The 18509-nt window shown below is 40.9% G+C and overlaps 1 protein-coding gene across 1 annotated transcript in view; it reads left to right on the forward strand.

The window, feature by feature from the left end:
• The window catches only part of ATP10D (ATPase phospholipid transporting 10D (putative)), a 53630-nt gene that overhangs the window by 18073 nt on the left and 17048 nt on the right, over nt 1-18509 (forward strand). The window contains exons 2-9 of the mRNA XM_075195287.1: nt 4781-5089; nt 6700-6894; nt 7430-7631; nt 11811-11896; nt 12074-12180; nt 12583-12714; nt 13556-13683; nt 14794-15046. Coding sequence (XP_075051388.1) covers nt 4818-5089; nt 6700-6894; nt 7430-7631; nt 11811-11896; nt 12074-12180; nt 12583-12714; nt 13556-13683; nt 14794-15046 — 1375 coding nt within the window. The 5' untranslated portion in view covers nt 4781-4817. The remainder of the gene's footprint in view (nt 1-4780; nt 5090-6699; nt 6895-7429; nt 7632-11810; nt 11897-12073; nt 12181-12582; nt 12715-13555; nt 13684-14793; nt 15047-18509) is intronic.

The raw sequence follows: 18509 nt of genomic DNA on the forward strand, positions 1-18509 counted from the left end.
GGGGGCCCTGCTCATACGAGCTTACATCCTAAGGGAGGGTAAACAGACCAGGCAAAAGAGGAGCCATTTGAGGCAAAAGGAGAGTCTAGTAGTCTAGTTTCTCTTAAGTCTTTTTTGTCTGTTTCTTTAAAATAGTTCATGGGGTGCTGGGAAGGAATAAGGGGCAGTCTTGACGGTGATCTCTGTATTAAGTGTCTGATGGCAATTATTAATACAGACTGATCTGCCAGTCCATCAGCACAGTGGTTAGCATTGCTGCCTCAGTGCTGGGGCTATCAGTTTGATTGCAACCAGGGCGCACTATGTGTGGAGTTTGTAATGTTCTCCCCGTGTATGTGTGGGCTTCTCCTGGGTGCTCTGGTTTCCTCCCACAGTCCAAAAATATATTGATAGGTTAACTGGCTGCTGACAAACGTGTGTATGTGCTTGTGTGTAGTGAATTTACACTGTAAGTGCTATATAACTGGTAATAAATCATGATATTTGGATGTAAGCTCAGGGAAGGATAAACAAATCTGAACTTCTGTGAATACTGACATCTAACCATGTGCTGCTCTCTGTTAAAAACATACAGCTGCTAAAATGTATCCCCATAGTATAAGCATCATCCATACACCTCAACCTTAATGGTTCCACCTGCATAAAAAGCATTAGATGAAGGGTTTGTGGGATGGAGATGACATGGGACTGCTGCTTAGTAACCTAGCAAATGTTTGTTTGTATTATTTGGTATGTAGAGGAATGTTACAGGAGACAAAGGAAATACTGTATTCTACCTTGATTTTTAAAGCAATTTTATTCAGATTAACTATAATATTGAATAAATATACAAATTAGTAAAGCAGTTTGTGCTAGTCCTGTACACTATTAGTACTTTTACTATTTGTTCACTAGTAGTCACACAGGGCTTTTCACATCCGAGAGCATTCACTGCTTATTATGAAGTGTAACATTCCTGAATTGGCAAATCATTTTTGCTGTTTAACATAGTGATGCCTGTTATCCCTATATAGTGCTCATACAATGACAACAAGTGACCTGAATACATGTAAATAAATCGAAAGCTGTAGCAGCTTATTTGACCACTATGGAGTCTGGGGGTGAGGGGAGTGGGGGGGGACTGACAGTGATAGGTCAGGGGCCTGGCAATACTCCGGAGGCCCCGATCCTGCTCTATTAAAGAATGGGATTGCCTCATACATGTATACGTTTACCCTCTATGGTAAAATTAAAAAGATGTTAGAATTACCTCGACTTTATGGTTTGTATATGGCTTTATATTTTACAGAAAGGGGTGCATTCAAAATATATAATATAAAATCACACATTTTTCAGATTGTCCTAATTCAAAATCTGTGGGCAGTAGGATTTATATGGGGCAGCATGGTGGCTAGTGGTTAGCACTTCTGCCTCACAGCACTGGGGTCATGTGTTCAATTCCTGACCATGGCCTTATCTGTGTGGAGTTTGTATGTTCTCCCTGTGTTTGCGTGGGTTTCCTCCAGGTGCTCCGGTTTCCTCCCACACTCCAAAAACATACTAGTAGGTTAATTGGCTGCAATCAAATTTGACCCTTGTCTCTCTCTCTCTCTATCTGTATGTGTGTATATGTTAGGGAATTTAGACTGTAAGCTCCAATGGGGCAGGGACTAATGTAAGGTAGTTCTTTGTACAGCGCTACGGAATCAGTGGCGCTATATAAATGGTGATTATGAAATGTACAGGTCACAGCAATGTGACCTTAAGGCTGTGCAGATAGTAAGCTTGCGAGGAGGGCTTTCTTACCTCTACGTATGTATGCATTACCCATTATTGTGTTGGTTCCCAATTGTAAAGCGCTGCAGAATCTGCTGGGGCTATATAAGGTTAATAATGATGAAGGCTGGGTTCCCATTGGCATTTGATTTTAAAAGCCAGTATAAACACCAAATTATTATTTGTAGCACTATACTTAATGCCTAGCTGGTTGATACTCACGACATAGGAATGTGTCTGCATACTTCAATTATTTGTGTAACTCAGCAGTATTGCTAAACTCCTTCTGGATTTTTGCACCTGATGTTAACACACAAAATGTCTTGTGAATACCTGAGACCTGCCCAGAAGATGGCTCCTATCTGTGGGCATGCAGTAAAACGCGTTTTGTTTATTTGTTGTCTGTTCAGAGTGCTACTTGATTTGTAGGTGACACTTGAAACAATTATCTCCAAATCCTCATGGTGCTTTCTCTTGCGATATTAAGGTTCAGAAAGATGTATTATGGCTATGCAAGTTGTTTGCCTCTTCCATTCCTTTGGGATAGAATTAACATCGTAGAACCGGTTTTCAGTTTAACGTTGGTATGGATCATTGACCCCTACTTAAAAGACCAATAAATCAGAGATAAACCCATATAAACAAGTGCTTACAGCGTGTGAAATAAGTATTGAACATATCATTTTTCTCAGTAAATGTATATTTAATGTGGCTATTGTACTGAAATTTACACTTAATGTCATCAACAACCCTTGCAATCCACACATACAAAGAAATGAAATTGGATGTCCCTAATTTAAGTTTTGTGTAATAATGTGAAATGACACAGGGAAAGATTATTGAACACACTTCCTGAAATTTATTTAATACTTTGTACAAAAGCTTTGTTGGTAATGACAGCTTCAAGACGCCTCCTGTATGGAGAAACTAGTCGCATGTATTGCTCAGGTGTGGTTTTTCCCCATTCTTCAACAAAAATAGTTTTCAAATATTGAAGGGGCTTCTTCTATAAACTCTGATCTTTAGTTCTATCCATAGATTTTCAATTGGGTTCAAGTCAAGTGATTGTCTGGGCCATTCTTGCAGCTTTATTTTCTTTCTCTGAAACCAATTTAGAGTGTCCTTCTCTGTGTGTTTGGGATCATTGTCTTGCTGAAATGTCCACCCTCGCTTCATCTTCAGCATCCTGATAGATGGCAGCAGATTTTTATCAAGAATGTCTTGGTACATTTTCCATTCATCCTTCCTTCAGTTATATGCAGTATGCCAGTACCGTGTGCAGAAAAACAGCCCCACACCATGATGTTCCCACCTCCAAACTTCGCTGTTGGTATGGTGTATTTTGGGTGAACAAAGAGTTAAATTTTGCTCTCATCTGACCACACTATATTCTCCCAGTATTTCACAGGTTTGTCCAAATGTTGTGCAGCAATCTTTTAACAAGCTTCAACAGTTTTTTTTTTTTTTTTTTTTTTTCTTCAGCAAAGGAGCCTTGCATGGTGAGCGTGCATACATGCCATGGCGTTTGAGTGCATTACTTATTGGTTTTCTTTGAAACAATTGTACCTGGTAATTCCAGGTCTTTCTGAAGCTCTCCACAAGTGGTCCTTGGTTCTTGGACAACTCTTCTGATGATTTTTTTTTTTCACTCCTCTGTTAGAAATCATGCGAGGTGCACCTGGTCGTGGCCAGTTTATGGTGATATGATGTTCTTCGCACTTCCGGATTATGGCTCCAACAGTGCTCACTGGAACATTCAGCAGTTTAGAGATCCTTCTGTAACCAATGCCATAAGTATGTTTTGCAACAATAAGGTAGCGAAGGTCTTGAGAGAGTTCTTTGCTTTTACCCATCATGAGATGTTGCTTGTGTGACCCCTTCGTAATAAGACACCTTTTTATAGGCCATCAGTAGGGGCTCAACCAGCAGGAAGGATTGCTTTCTAATTACTGATAGATTTCAGCTGGTGTCTTGGCTTTCCAGGCCTTTATGCACCTCCCTTTCTTCATGTGTTCAATACTTTTTCCCTGTGTCATTTCACATAATTACACAAAACTTAAATTAAGGACATCTATGGTTTGATTTCTTTGCATGTATGGATTGCAAGGGTTGTTGCTGACACTTGGTGTAAATTTCATTTTAATAGCCACATTAAATATATTTTTACTGAGAAAAATGTTGATGTACAATGTTCACAGATTGTAAATGGCAGTATATGATATAATCTACTGTGCAATATAAGCATGTTAACCATTCTGTGACTGCTCTTCCAACGAGGTTGTGACTGGGTCAGAACTGGATGTGCTACAGGTGGTGTAGTAGCTAAATTGGAGAGGTGAGGGAAGGATCGTAAAAATGGTAACATCACCTGTTAACATAGAATGAGGTATGTTCTAAAATGAATACCATAGTGCAGGCCTAGCCAACCTGTGGCTCTCCAGGTGTTGTGAACTACAAGTCCCAGCATGCCCTGCCAACTATTAGCTGGCTATCTTCTGGCAAAGAACTCCTGGGTGTAAATGCATCAAGCTGAGAGTTTTCCAGTTTCTTATCATTTATTTAGTACATTCTACAAAATGATAGCTTGAACCTGATTGGTTGCTATAGGCAACATCTCCACTTTTCAAACCCGCTGGAATACTCTCAGCTGGATACATTTACCCCCTGGTGTGCCACAGGTTGGCCAAGCCTGAACTCTCACACTGAAAGTGTTATATGAATACCTGTATAAACTGTGAAATCTGACTTCAAACCACATTAAGCCATGAAAACATATCTGTACTTTCTGGACATATATAACCACCTAATATATTTTCTTTGGAACGGAAGTGTGTGTGTAAAAAAGCTTGTCAGTTTACTTTGTGTTTTGTTTTTGGTTTTTTTTTACTAGCCAATTTTTATTACTGTCTCACTTTAGTTCCATTTTCACTCTCATATAAAACTATTGTCCTAAGATTTGTGTTGCGGCATTGTACTGTGCACTGTTCTCTAACCTGTAACCTTATTTCTTTCTTCCACTGTAAAGAGGAGAATAGAAGATTTAGGCCAACACCTGGATTGATATGGCAAACCCCATCCAGTGGGCACGTCACCGATGGCAGCATGTTATACCCTCCTCAGAAGGCTTCTTGTCACCACGGCACCTCCTGACATTTGGCAGAAACAATGAGAGAGGAAGATTATCTTCTAAACACAGGATCATTGTACCATGCTTGGACCAGTTTAAGGAAGAGTATGAGAGTCTAGCCAAGGGCTACAAGAACAACAAAATACGGACTACCAAATACACACTGCTGAACTTCATACCAACGAACCTATTTGAACAGTTTCACAGGTAGGTTTCTATGTACTCCGCAGTCTTTGGACAAGAGAATCAATAAGTGAATGGTGATGAATGCCCTACATTAACAAATGTTACTCTGACCGTCTTTAGAAATGTCCCTCAATAGCGCTTTGAGCGTATTCTATACCAGGTCAGGACAGGCACCATTTTTATAGTTACTTTTAATACCTGAATATTGTATGTGTTGCGCTATTATAAGCTCACCCCCCTTTCCCCCTATTATTCTGGGATCAGAATATTGAAACTTACTGCGCACTCTACTTTATACATAGGGCACACTAATAGGTGCCATAACTGCAAATTATCTAGTTTAAAAAATCAGGTTTAAATTCTGCCAAAAGTACTACTGCTTATAGTTCATATTTCATTAGTGGATTATCTTAATAGTTATTTCTGAATTTATACAATTGTTCTGTTGCACCAATATGTTGAGTTCCTTTTTTTATGTAAAATTAGTTTAATTCCCTCAATTTGATTTCTTCTTGTTTTTATAACTGGTTTCCATTACTGGGGACATAACAACATGGGCACCCCAACTGAATCCTGCACTGTAACCCTAGAGTGAATTCATTCTTGGTTTGACACTTCTATACCAGAGATATAACCTATATTTTTTTTAAAATGTATTATCTACAGACAAGGTTTGGTGCTTTGCTACAATTAATAACATGTCCTGTCAGGTCCATTTCTCATTTTCTATATTGACTTGTTGGGTTGCCTTTTATGCACTTCTCAGGCATGCATTATTCAAGCACCTATAGATGTATGAGACAGACTGATAAGTTGCAAATAGAAATATTTTGTGGGTCACATTATTTACACTTTCGTAAATGACCTTTTAATCCTTGCTGGAGACCTAACCGTCCCGATGGTTGCTGGAGACCTACCAATTTCAGGGCTCTGTCCTGATTGGTGGGAAAGTTGTGAGGTATTCTGGTCACTGATGTTCTGCATGGCAGAGCAGCAGTGAGCGGTTGTGTACTGCAATTAAGGGGTTTGGAGGGGATGAGAAAACGGGACAGCCTTACACTCATAAGTACTAGGCATGCCCCCATCATGCCGAGGCCATGCCCCCCATCATGCCGAGGCCATGCCCCCCATCATGCCGAGGCCATGCCCCCCATCATGCCGAGGCCATGCCCCCCATCATGCCGAGGCCATGCCCCCCATCATGCCGAGGCCATGCCCCCCATCATGCCGAGGCCATGCCCCCCATCATGCCGAGGCCATGCCCCCCGTTCCGATGCTGCCTATCCAAATGTTGTGAGGTACGACCTAACTACTATGCAAGGCCCTTGTAGAGACCCAGTAGGACTGCGCACACAACGGCTTCAAACCAATAGAACTGAGAACAACTATTTTTTTTTCCTTCCAATTTATTTTTATTACAGAGCTTACAAGACATTGCTCTATGTTCAGGAGTTCAAAAAACACATACATGCACACAGTTATCCTGCTGATGTACCTATTAAAAATCTGCTTATTTGATTTTATTTATCTATTTATAATGGTTGGGTGACCTTTTGAATTCAAACTTTGTTAATAATCTCAAGGTTTTTTTTTTGTTTTTTTTTTGTTTTTTTTTATCACTTACAATATAGGGCAGCCAACTTATACTTCCTGTTTCTGGTGTTTCTGAACTGGGTCCCATTGGTGGAAGCTTTCCAGAAGGAAATCACCATGCTCCCCCTTGTGGCCGTTCTAACAATCATTGCAATTAAAGATGGCCTTGAAGACTACAGAAAATACAAGCTTGATAAAGTCATTAACCATATATTGACTCAAGTATACTGTAGGTGAGTGTGTGCCAGTTGTCTATAATTTTTTATGGACACTTTTATTAGGTGTCTTAAGATTTGCATGCGGTTACTTACACAATATAAAGGACCTTGTATCTAGTATAAGTAAATTCCTGGTTGTCAGCCAAGTCAAGAGACCTTTACTTGGAATCTGTGCATATTATGAAGTTGTGAGGGGCCAACAATTTCTGATTATTGCTTCACGTAGACCAACCTGGCTCTTTTCCTTCTCTACTTGCAGCTACTTTTTGGTATAGCAGTGTCTTTGGTTGACTAAAGGCCACAAGTTTTTAGCACACAGCATGTGCACCGAACCACCCCAAAATGTAGCTGTCACTATAAAATGAAAAATTAGGCTGTTGCTAAAAGTAAATAAATCAATAAAACTGCTCTTATGCATTATCGGTAATGTTCAAAAAGTTGATGAAGTTGGACCTGTTTTTTTATCTTGATAATAAAAAGGAGTATGTACTTTAAACATAGTAAACCTTTTTACTGCACTTTTTATAATGTAACTTTTATTGTGTCTTAGGAAGGAGAAGAAATATGTCGAGTGCTACTGGAAAGATGTTAGGGTGGGGAATTTCATAAAGCTCCGGTGTGACGAGATTATACCCGCTGATATGGTGCTGCTGCATACTTCTGACCCAGATGGGATTTGTCATATTGAGACCTCTAGCCTTGATGGTGAAACAAACTTGAAACAGAGACAGGTGGCGAAAGGATATAACATGGTAATGTCTGAACTGAGCGATACTCCGCTGCCTTGGCGAGATTTTAATGGTAAATTGCAGCGATAGGCGATTTTCTATCGCTACAGTAAACGGCCATAGAAAATCCGCCTTATTGCTGCATTTTAATAAATAGACCCCCACAAGCTAAAACTGTAATGCATGCTGACTTGCTGTGACCACACTGGCCATGTCCCTGTGTGTAAATCCACTAATATAGAGCGTCTTGCAAGTGTTCTCGCACATATGGCTTTGCCCAAATAATTACTTCAAAAATGTTTTTCTCGGTGTACAGGGGAACCCTGCTTCACCCTGCTTCACCATCAGGGTATAGGTAGTAGAGAAGCTGGGCATTTGGGAGTTCAAAAATATAATTAGGACTCCTCCCTTATATATTACCCCCACCTGCCCACCATCCTCAGTTTTTCATAAGGGCCTGGAGTTGTTTTTTCTATTTTTACAAAACATCTAAGGATCGCAGCAGGTTTGTTATAGAGTCACGGATGGATCATAACTTACAAAATGTCCAGTTTAATCCCATCCCAGCAGGTGTTGTTCCTGGGTCTTCTTTTCGATACCCAGCTTCAGAGAGTATTTCTTCCCAAGGAAAAAGTCTTATCCATTCAGAGGCTGGTAAGACTAGTTCTGAGTCACAGGAAGCCATATGTTCTCCTGTGCATGAGGTTACTAGGAAAGATGGCCTCCTCATACGAGGCAGCGCAGTATGCTTGTCTCCATACCAGAAGTTCTGTCAGACTGTTGCCGCAGTCTAGTCTATCCCTTCTGTGGTGGCTCAGGGGAGATCACCTAAGCAGGTTACTTCCTTTTTGCATTTGGGACTGGACCATTGTATGAATGGGGCACTGTGACGTTCGATCTGCGGCTACAGGGTCTCTCTGGTTCAGGGAGGAGCCTAATAAATGTGTCGGGCAGACCAGTTTGTATCCAATCAGACAGTGCCATATATAAACCACCCGAAGCCCTCTAGCAATGAGGGAATCGGCCAGTATTCTGGCCTTGGCGGAACAGCATGTTCCAGTAATCATAGCTGTCTATGATCCAGAGATCTAGAATTGGGAGGCGGATTTTCTAAGCAGAAATACAGTTCTCCCGGTAGTATGATCTCTACATCCAGAGGTTTTCCATCAGATCGTAAAAGGATGGGGGCGACCAGAGGTCAATATGATGGCATCACGCTTCAACCGCAAAATAGAGAAATTTTCTTCACGGACCTGGGACCCTCAGGCGATTCTGGTTGATGCCTTCACAGTGGCTTGGGACTTCTATCTAATATGTCTTTTCTCCAATAGCCATGTTTCCTCAGATTCTCAGGAAGTCCAGGCAAGAAAGAGCTCGGGTGATCTTGATGACACCAGGCTGGCAAAAAAGAACTTTGAACGGAGACATCCTAAGGATATCAGCCGAGTCAGGATGGCGACTTCCACTAACAGGATCTTCTCTCTCAGCTGCCATTTTTTCACCATGAGATTTTAAGGGGCCAAGGGGTTCTCTGATGGGGTGATCCAAACTATGTTGAGAGATAAAAAGCCACCTTCTGCTTTAAATTATCATAGGGTCTGAAAGATCTATTTACTATGGTGTGAACATAGAGGAGTCTGGATTTCAGTTTTTAGTTTGTCTCTTCTTTCTTTTCTACAGGATGGGTTTGATTTTGGACTTAAACTAGGTTACCTAAGAGTCCAGGTGTCTGCTCTGTCTATCTTTATTCAGAAGAAAGAAGGTTGCTAATATTCCAGAGGTGCAGACCTTCTTACGGGGGGTTCTTAGATTCCAGCTGCCTGTTGTTCCCCTATAGAGCTTTGGGGCCTTAATCTGGTTCTATCTGCTTTGCAACATCATCCTTGTGAGCCTTTAGATACTGTATAATTTAAATACCTTACATGGAAAGTTGTTTTTTCTTCTTGCTATTTCTTCAGCAAGATGGGTCTTAGCTGGGAGCAATCTGTCATGTAAATCTCCCTTTCTTATCTTTCATGAAGATAGGGCATCGCTGCAAACTTTTCCATTTTTTTTGTCCGAAGGTGAATTCATATTAACCAGGAAATTATTCCTTCTTTTCAGCAAGAAGGTTCTGGAGATAATCCGAATTATGCTTATCTTCTGGATGTAGTCAGATCACTTAAGATATATTTATCCAGAACTGCTAATAATCGGGAGACAAATTCTCTCCTAGTCCTGTATGACGCCTGGAAGAGAGGTTGACCGTCAACTAAGCAGACCATTGACAGATGGATAAGAATAGCAATCCATCAGGCTTCCATCTGTGCAGGTAAACCTGTGCCAGGTAATATTTCTGTTCATTCGACCAGATCAGTAAGTACTTCCTGTGCGGCGAGACACGGGGCCCCAGCAGAGCAAGAATGTCGGGCAGCAACCTGGTCCTCCATATTTTTACTAAATTCTATCTGTGGCTGGATCACTTAGGAATAACTTATTGTGAAAACTTATTTCAATTAGTGGCGCTTTGCACCTCTGTATATCACTACAAATGTACAGATTTTTGATATTGTATTTTTGAACTGGAAATGTATTGATTTCTGATGCAGCAGCAATATGTTGGACGAAATCTGTTTTTTAACTTCTAATGGCAGGTTAATCACATGCTAATTAAGTCTTTTCATCTCAATGACCATGAACTCTTTTAGCTTGAATGCACAGGAGGGGGGTCATTACCTTTCCATCCTGTGTAGTTTTCGCCCTGTACCCTTGAACCTGTCTGAATAACGTAACAGCAAGTAATTTGGGTAAAATTTGTTTATAATTGCGCTATCTCAAAGTCTAGAGAATATTACATCCTGAGAGTATACATCGGATGTAATATCTCAGACGTTTTGGTGCCATCTGGGATCAGGGGCTGGGTTACCCCGTGCCAACATGTATGTCACAAACAGTGTAAAAAGAGCAGTTTGACTATGTAATGTAGTATTGGTCCATCTGTAACTTCTGGACAATCGCTAGTATCACTAAACTAGTGTGAAAAGATCTTTATCAGGACTATTGAGCAACAAAACATCACTGTTTGAAGATTGTGCCTGAGACTGTTGCCTGCTGTATCCTGTGACCAACAGATAAAAGCTTACTCTTTTTTAATCCGTTCCCCAGCTCTCCTTTGAACCCAGAGTCTGTCACCCAGCAGTCCTGATTCGTAGTAAGAGGTCAGTAGGTACCAGTCAGCCCACAACAAAGAGGCACTGCAGTAGTTATACCAACTACTCAGAATTAAGTGGTTCTAGGCACCATTGATGGAGCCTAGTGGTGGCAGCTGAATTCTCCTACAACTGTTGCGCAGTTGGCATTCGCAAGTCGGAGAGTGTCTGGTAGCAGGTGACACCAGTATAAGCAGTCAGTAATAGTCTGTTACTGACGGTGAGAAAGCAACCAAGGTAAACTGTGCAGGAAGACCATCCCTTCATCCTTTTTCCCCCTACAGACTAAGTGGCAAAGTAAACCCATCCAGTCACACAATCGTTTCAGCATTTTTGCATCCAGGAATGCTAGTTTTGGTAGGTAAGTTTTGCGCTCGGCGGTGTTTGAGCATACACTCTCTTAGGGGCAGTTTTGGGACATCCCCATGGTGAAGTATGGTCCGCCAGAAAAACTGAATATAATTCTGTACTCGCGTTAAACCCATTATTTCTCTGACATCTGGCGGACACTGCGAACCCTCCTTAGTTCTGTTGGACTTTGTTATTGTTATGATATGTTTGTGCTTTGTCTGGGCTTCCTTAGTTATAAACTGTAGCGGTGGGGGGAAGGGGGGGGGTTATATAGAGGGGAGGATTTCTTCTTTTATCTTTTTAACTCCTAAGTGCCCTACTATGCAACTACCTATATCCCCATGGTGAAGCAGTGAGTTGTTGTTTTTGTTTTGTTTTTTTAGATCCTGGAAGCAATAACTGTCCTTTTGCAGTACAATTATAGAAAAGGCATGTTTTAAGTTTGGTTAGTCAGATCGAAGACACAAACCCTGAGAAAAACACTCTGTTGGTCACAAAAACAAAAACCTGTTTAGATTAATTCTGGAGCAAATCACAGATTAAAGGCGCTCCTAGTTACCATACAATTTTGTATGTATACTATTCACTCACTAAAATGTTTGCTGCTGTGTCCCGTGGTTACCCAATACTGATGGTTCACCATTTTATTTATTTTTTTGCTAAGGATTATGACTTTGAGCCTGAAAAGTTTTCAAGCAGGATCAAGTGTGAAACTCCAAATAGTGACATTGGCAGATTCAAGGGCTTCCTGTGAGTATTCAATGCCTTCTCACATCTTTATTACTATCAAAAGTAAGGAGATCATTCCACATATAAATGAAATAATCGTGTAATACACATTCTAGGGAGCTTTTGTACCGTTATTTATCTGGTTTGTAAATTGTAAAAGTGGTATTTGTTTTGTTTTTTTTCTCCTTTTTTATAAAGAGCTCATCCAGACGAGGAAAAGGTTGGTCTTGGTAAACACAATTTGCTACTGAGAGGTTGCATTGTGCGAAATACAGAGGCTGTTATTGGCATTGTTGTATATGCAGGTTAGTGTTTTTTAAATGGCTGTTGTGTTTTTGGGGAAACACTAGGGTTTTATTTTGGGGGTTTTTTCTGTTCCTTGTGCGTTGTTTGTTTTTTTATTGTAACCCTCTGGCATGTGCCTGATAATAAATCAACAACTAAAAAATGTAATATAATAATAAAGTAACGGTAAAAACAAAAAAAAAGCTAAATCCGGTTTCTTTAGTCTGCTGCAGAAAATAGAGATGCAGTCATCATCGGTGGGTTAGATTAACAGGACAATAAGTATATATAAATTGGCAACCAGAGAAATTGTAATAGAGTTAATGCCTCAAAGCTGGTAACTGAGTGCTCTGAAAGCTTTACCGAAGATGGTAAGATAGGAGTTTGTTAGCTGCAAAGAAATGAGTCCTTTGTGTTTTTAGGGCATGAAACTAAGACTATGCTGAACAACAACGGTCCCCGGTACAAGCGAAGCAGATTGGAAAGACGGCTGAATTCTGATATATTGTGGTGTGTCCTGCTCTTATTGATAATGTGCTTGGTCGGAGCCCTGGGTAATTAAAATATAAAAATGTATCAACAGATTTGGCAGCTTGCTAAGATTATGACTGTACAGCATTAATTACATCTTCTTGCATGTCACACATTGTTCTAGCAAAGATCACTAGGCAAGTTAAATGTTTGTCATCACACAATAAGTGATAGTAAGACAGTGGTTACAATATCTTTTTTAATTTAAAAACGCACAACCATCTAGAATGTTGTTTTCTTGATATCCGTTTCCTATTATCATAAAACGTTTCAATAAGAAATAAAATATATATATTATATTATGTGTTCTTTTCTTTAAGTGACCTTTCCTGGTATGGGACTGCTTTAAATTGGCAAATCGTTATTCTAGTTACCAACATCACATGTTAACTTCCTTATACTCTGTTCTGCTTATCTACATGAAGTTTAAAAAAAGAAAAGCTCTGAATTAATATCCTATTTTGCCTTAAATGTTTGAAAATTTCCCTTGTGACGCCAACATAAATTACTTCCTTGATCAACATTACAAGACTATATGGATTTCAAGAACGCATTCATATGAATTTTGTTTTAGTATAAAATAAGCTAAACTGAATCTGTGGATACCATATTCTGTGCTAGGACATTGACTGTCTTTACTCTAGTTGTTGAGCGCAAACATTCTAAAATCCAGATAGTGTGGGTTTTGTTTTTTTGACAGTCTGTTAATGTTGCCGCCCCCCTTCCTCTCTTTATGTATGCAGCAATCAAGGCTTGTTACACATTTCATCTATTTTAATAATGAAATTGAAATAGTTTGTCCATGTTTGCAACCTTTTCCTCATATATTCAGATCTGACATCTGTTTTTACTCTAAAAAACAAGGACATGGATTTTGGCTGTCTGGCTTTCCTGAAGCCCCTGTTTTTAGCATGCCGGACCCCAGTGGCGAGCACACCCCTCCAGCGTTGGCCAGCTTCTATATGTTTTGGACAATGATAATCCTCCTTCAGGTTTGTCATCATATTTGTAATTAACATGTTGGAGTTTTTTTTGTTTTTGTTTTGTTTTGTTTTTTTTAAATCTACAGTTAAGACTGTAAACTGTTAATGAGCATTGTCAGGTTATTACTTATAAATTGCATTCTATCCACCCACTGTATCTGTAAAATGTAATAACTGCTTTTAAGACTAATGCCATGAAACATAAGCAATTAGAGATTCATAAGTGCCAGGTACTTTTGTAGAAAGGGGCAAAAACAATTTAAATGGTACACTCTGGTTACTCTGCTCATCACAGTAAGCCCACTCCCTTCAATTACTTATCTGATAGTCCTGTAGCTGCTCCACTATATACCATGTGTCCACTTACAAATGCGTGGGCCGCTATTCAGCAGAATTTGTCCATTCAGCTTAGTCCAACTTTCTCTACTGAGAGTACATTTTACTATTAAATCTAGTACATATTAGAATTCTTAATATACTGCTATATTAATGATTTGAGGATTCACCTACAGATGCCAGCATGACTGGTTACTGTTTACTGTCCTAGGGGTATATGTACTAAACTGTGCGTTTGAAAAAGTGGATATGTTGCCAATAGCAACCAATCAGATTCTAGCTATTATTTTGTAGACTGTACTAAATAATTAACTATAATCTGATTGGTTGCTATTGGCAACATCTCCACTTTTTCAAACCCGCAGCTTGAGAAATTTACCCCCTGGAGGGAGTGATTTTGTGTCTATTGCACCCACCGATCAAACTTCCATAGATTTTGAGAAATTACTTAGCTTGAGAGCTGCTCTAGTTTTGGCCTACTTTTTGGACTGTAAATTGCCCTGCAGTCTAAAATATACAGATACTGTGTTGCAGCATGTCTTGATGACCTGGCGTTTACATATCCTAAGTCCTATTGATAAAAATAGAAATATATAAATGTTATATATAAATAAAATTGTCATTATTATTCTTGCATATTGCTGCCAATTAGTCTGTTTTTGTATAATTCGTGTGCTAATATGTTAATCAGACCATTTTAATGTACATTCCTGAGCATGTGAAGGGTTTTAAAGATCGTGGCTTAATGTTTGTTTTAATTAAATCAAGTTTACGATTTTACAGGTGTTGATTCCAATCTCTCTCTACGTCTCCATTGAAATAGTTAAACTGGGACAGATCTACTTGATTCAGAATGACAGGGATTTTTATTGTGAGAAATCTGACTCTCTCATTGAATGCAGAGCATTGAATATTGCTGAAGACCTGGGTCAGGTCCAGTACATTTTTTCCGACAAAACGGGCACTCTTACTGAAAACAAGATGGTGTTCCGGAGATGCAGCATTGCTGGTGTGGAATACTCCCATGAAGATAATGGTATGTCTTTACAAGGAAGTGTTTGTTTTCATCACTGTTCAAATCTTATGCCTTGTTAAAATGCAGAGTATTCTGTTTTGTTTATGTATTCAGAGAAGTAGTGTTTTACATAACTTTGTCTAAGTTAGGATCATGTTTTGTGTTTATCCTCCTCAAAATCCATTTCATGTTCTAAAACTCCACTGGGAAAATCAGTAATTCAAGGGGCTTGACTTGGACATGTCTGTAGTTCCTCCTCCTCTATCCCCTCTCCTGTTAAGTGCCTGGCAATGTGGGGGCATATTTTTACTAGGACTGATTTGTTAGCTTTTTATTACTTGTCTTATTTCTTTTTCTTTTTTTATATTTAATGATATTTAACTTGCACATAGCCACATCAGCAGTTCTCTAGGTCCAAGATGGTGGCTGGAAGCAGGGCATCGCACAGCACAGATTGCCATGTGCTGGTAGGAACAGTGGATCAAAGGTACTGTGAGTGGGTACCCCCGACGCCAATGGCGGATGACTTTGGGGGAACTGGTCACGATGGGCCCCAGGTTTGGAGGCTGCCTCTGTTAGAGGAGCAGTCTTATGTCCTAATGGGGTTGGGTCAGATGTCGCTTGCTCTGTGTAAGCCCCCTCTAGGCACTGGAGTGGTGGAAGCGGCTGTCATTTTGGACGGTTGCAAATCCAGTTCTGGGCCTTGGGTTGGGGGGGGGGGTGCTTCCTTCCTTCCTCTTTCAGCACTTCCTTCTTGGTAGTCTTTCACTCCTTGTGAGCATACACCGGAACAGCAGCCATCTTGGAGTTCCATCACTGCACGTCTCTGCCCTTCCATCTTTAAGGTACCAAGTCTGTGGGGTTAGTTTTCTATGGGGTTAGTTCCTCAGATTGATTGGGCTCTGGGGCTGTATTGCAGAATCCATCTGTTTTTCTGGTTGTGTGCTGAATCTGTCCTGTGTTGTTCCTTCTCTTCCCTCTGTGTCTGGCATGCCAGGGAATGATCCTCCAGGGCTAAAGCTGGGGTAACTAATATGACGAAGTTCACCTGTGCCATATTCAACTCCAGATTGCCTTCTGGACAGCCAGGAGTGGAAGCTTGGTGCGCAGCTCGTCAGTTTGAAGATTGGGTCGCATGTGCTTTGGGGGCTCTGGCTTTGTGGAGTCTACCTGGGCTAGATTTTTTGAAAAATCTATCGCTCAGATTGCCTGTTCCTGGGATTCCCAGATTCCTTCTGGCTCTGCTGGGGGATTGGCAGATCCATTGTCTGAAGCACCAGACCAAAGTCCTGTGGCAGTGGTCTTAGAGGAACTGGTTTGCCCCACAAGTCTAATGACTTCAGTTCAGGACCTAGTTAAGGTTTCCTCCTTTTTATAGAGGATGTTGAAATCTGCCACATAGTTTAACTCGAGCAGAAGTGTGGTGTCACCTCAACCTGGGAATGAGTAAAATTCAAACTGTGTCTCCCAGGAGGAGGGCAAGATGATTGTAGTGTCAGATGCTGAGGACTCCACCTTTGGGGAAGAGGTCACTTCTGATTTGATGAGCTGATAAGGATGGTGCACCTTGTGTTAGACATCCCAGACACAGCTGTGGAGACTTCTTTGTTTAAGTGGAAGTTGGTTAACTGGATGATTTGTTGGGCCAGGTGTGGAACTTGTCGAAACAACAGTTTCAGGCATCCAGTAGGCTGCAAAACTGTTGTTCTCTTTCTTCTGAAGATATTTGTAAATGGGGATCACCTACTAAGATGGACACACCTGTCGCACAATTATCAAAAACAATTACCAAATCCATTCCCAATGCAGACACATTAAAGAATGGTGTGGATCATAAGTTCAAGGGCATCTTTAAGTTTATTTTCTTGGTGGCAGGGGCCTCTTTAAGACCTGCCTTAGCCTCTGTTTAGGTGAATAAAGCTGTGTAATGATCGTCAAAACAGCTTTCCGAGGGCTTGTTAGCTGCCAGCTAGGGTCCGAATTGCTCCCATTGGTGCAGTTAAGTACTATGTAGCTTTCTGAATTGAGAGAGGCAACTCTGGACATGGGACTGATTGGGACTAGGATCTCCGCCTCGGCAGTTTCAGCTTTTCAGATCCTCTGTCTTAAGGCCTTGCAGGCTGATGTGGAGTGCAAGAGGACTCTTGAGTCACCTCCTTTTTCAGGGAGTGTCTTGTTTGCACCTGGGCTTTTATAACTTCATTAGTCAAACAGGGGATAAGTGTTTTCCTTCCTGTTAACGGTCTTAAGTCCAAAGATTACAGGTTTCTGAGTTTCTGCCCCCAGTAGGGATGGTTTGCAGAAAGTAAGGCAGACTTGGACTGCTAGATTCATTAGCCAAGTCTTCAGACAAGCAATCTGCATAGCAGGCATTCTGCCCACTCAGGATTCGCTATGGTTGGAGCCAATCTACTCTTCTTCTGGGGCCAGTGATTCGACACTACCATGGATGCTTGGGTCAGAGAAATCATAGATACATGCTAGAATCTATGCACCAGTTGCACGTTTTATATCTGGGACTGAACTGTGGTCATGATGGAATCAAGCCGTCAGTGTGGGTGGGTGGGGGGGTTGCTGTGTATCTTCACGGCCACTTTCAGGGTCTTTCGAGCTTCAAGGAATCCAGTCAATGTGTTGAAACTGCGAGTGGTGTTATGCAGACTGGTAAGTGCAGAGCACTTGCTGCAGGGAAAGGCAGTGAAGATAGTTTGACAATGTCACAGCGGTGGCGTACCTCAATCATCAAGGCGGCACCAGGAGTCCTTTAGCCAGGGGTGGAGAATTGAGTGGTAGACTCTTCACCCTTGCAAATGGTCTCTGCATCCGATGGTCTTTTGCCAAATTGTGGAAAGGTGGGGGTCGAGCAGACGTCAACATGATTGCATTTCCATTAATGCACAAGGTGGAGCTTTTCTGCTCTAGGGCAAGAGATCTACGGGCAGTCTTGGTAGATGCCATATCGGTTCTCTGGTGGTTTAACCTGGGGTATCTGTTGCCTCTGGTAGCAACGCTTCTGAGAGTCTTGAAGAAGGTGAAGAGAGAAGATGTGCCGGTCATTCTGGTAGCTCTATATTGGCCTTGATAGGCTTGGAAATACCAATGGGTTGGGATCATAGTGGCTTCTGCCACTATAACCAGATCTTCTAAGTCAAGAGCCATTTCCACACCAAGGTTTAGAGCAGCTGGCTGTAATGGCGTGGCTGCTGAAGCCATGATCCTTAAAGCAAACAGGTTTTTTGGTTTCTAGTATAAACCATGCTTCGGGCTCACATGTTGGGTTCGGCCAAAAGTTATAACAGGGTCTGGAGAACATTTTTTTATTTCTTTTTCTGTGGGGCTTGTTTAAACATAAACTAAAGTTCTAACAGTAGAGGGTTATAGAGAGCTATAGACAAATGTTAAAAGTTTTAAAGTGCCTACACTTCTGGATCCTACACTGTACTTGGTGTCTCCAATGGGCTAAGAGAAAAGGATTTAACGGAAG

This window comes from Mixophyes fleayi, chromosome 1 (assembly GCF_038048845.1).
Source record: "Mixophyes fleayi isolate aMixFle1 chromosome 1, aMixFle1.hap1, whole genome shotgun sequence".
Taxonomy (NCBI): Eukaryota; Metazoa; Chordata; class Amphibia; order Anura; family Limnodynastidae; genus Mixophyes; species Mixophyes fleayi.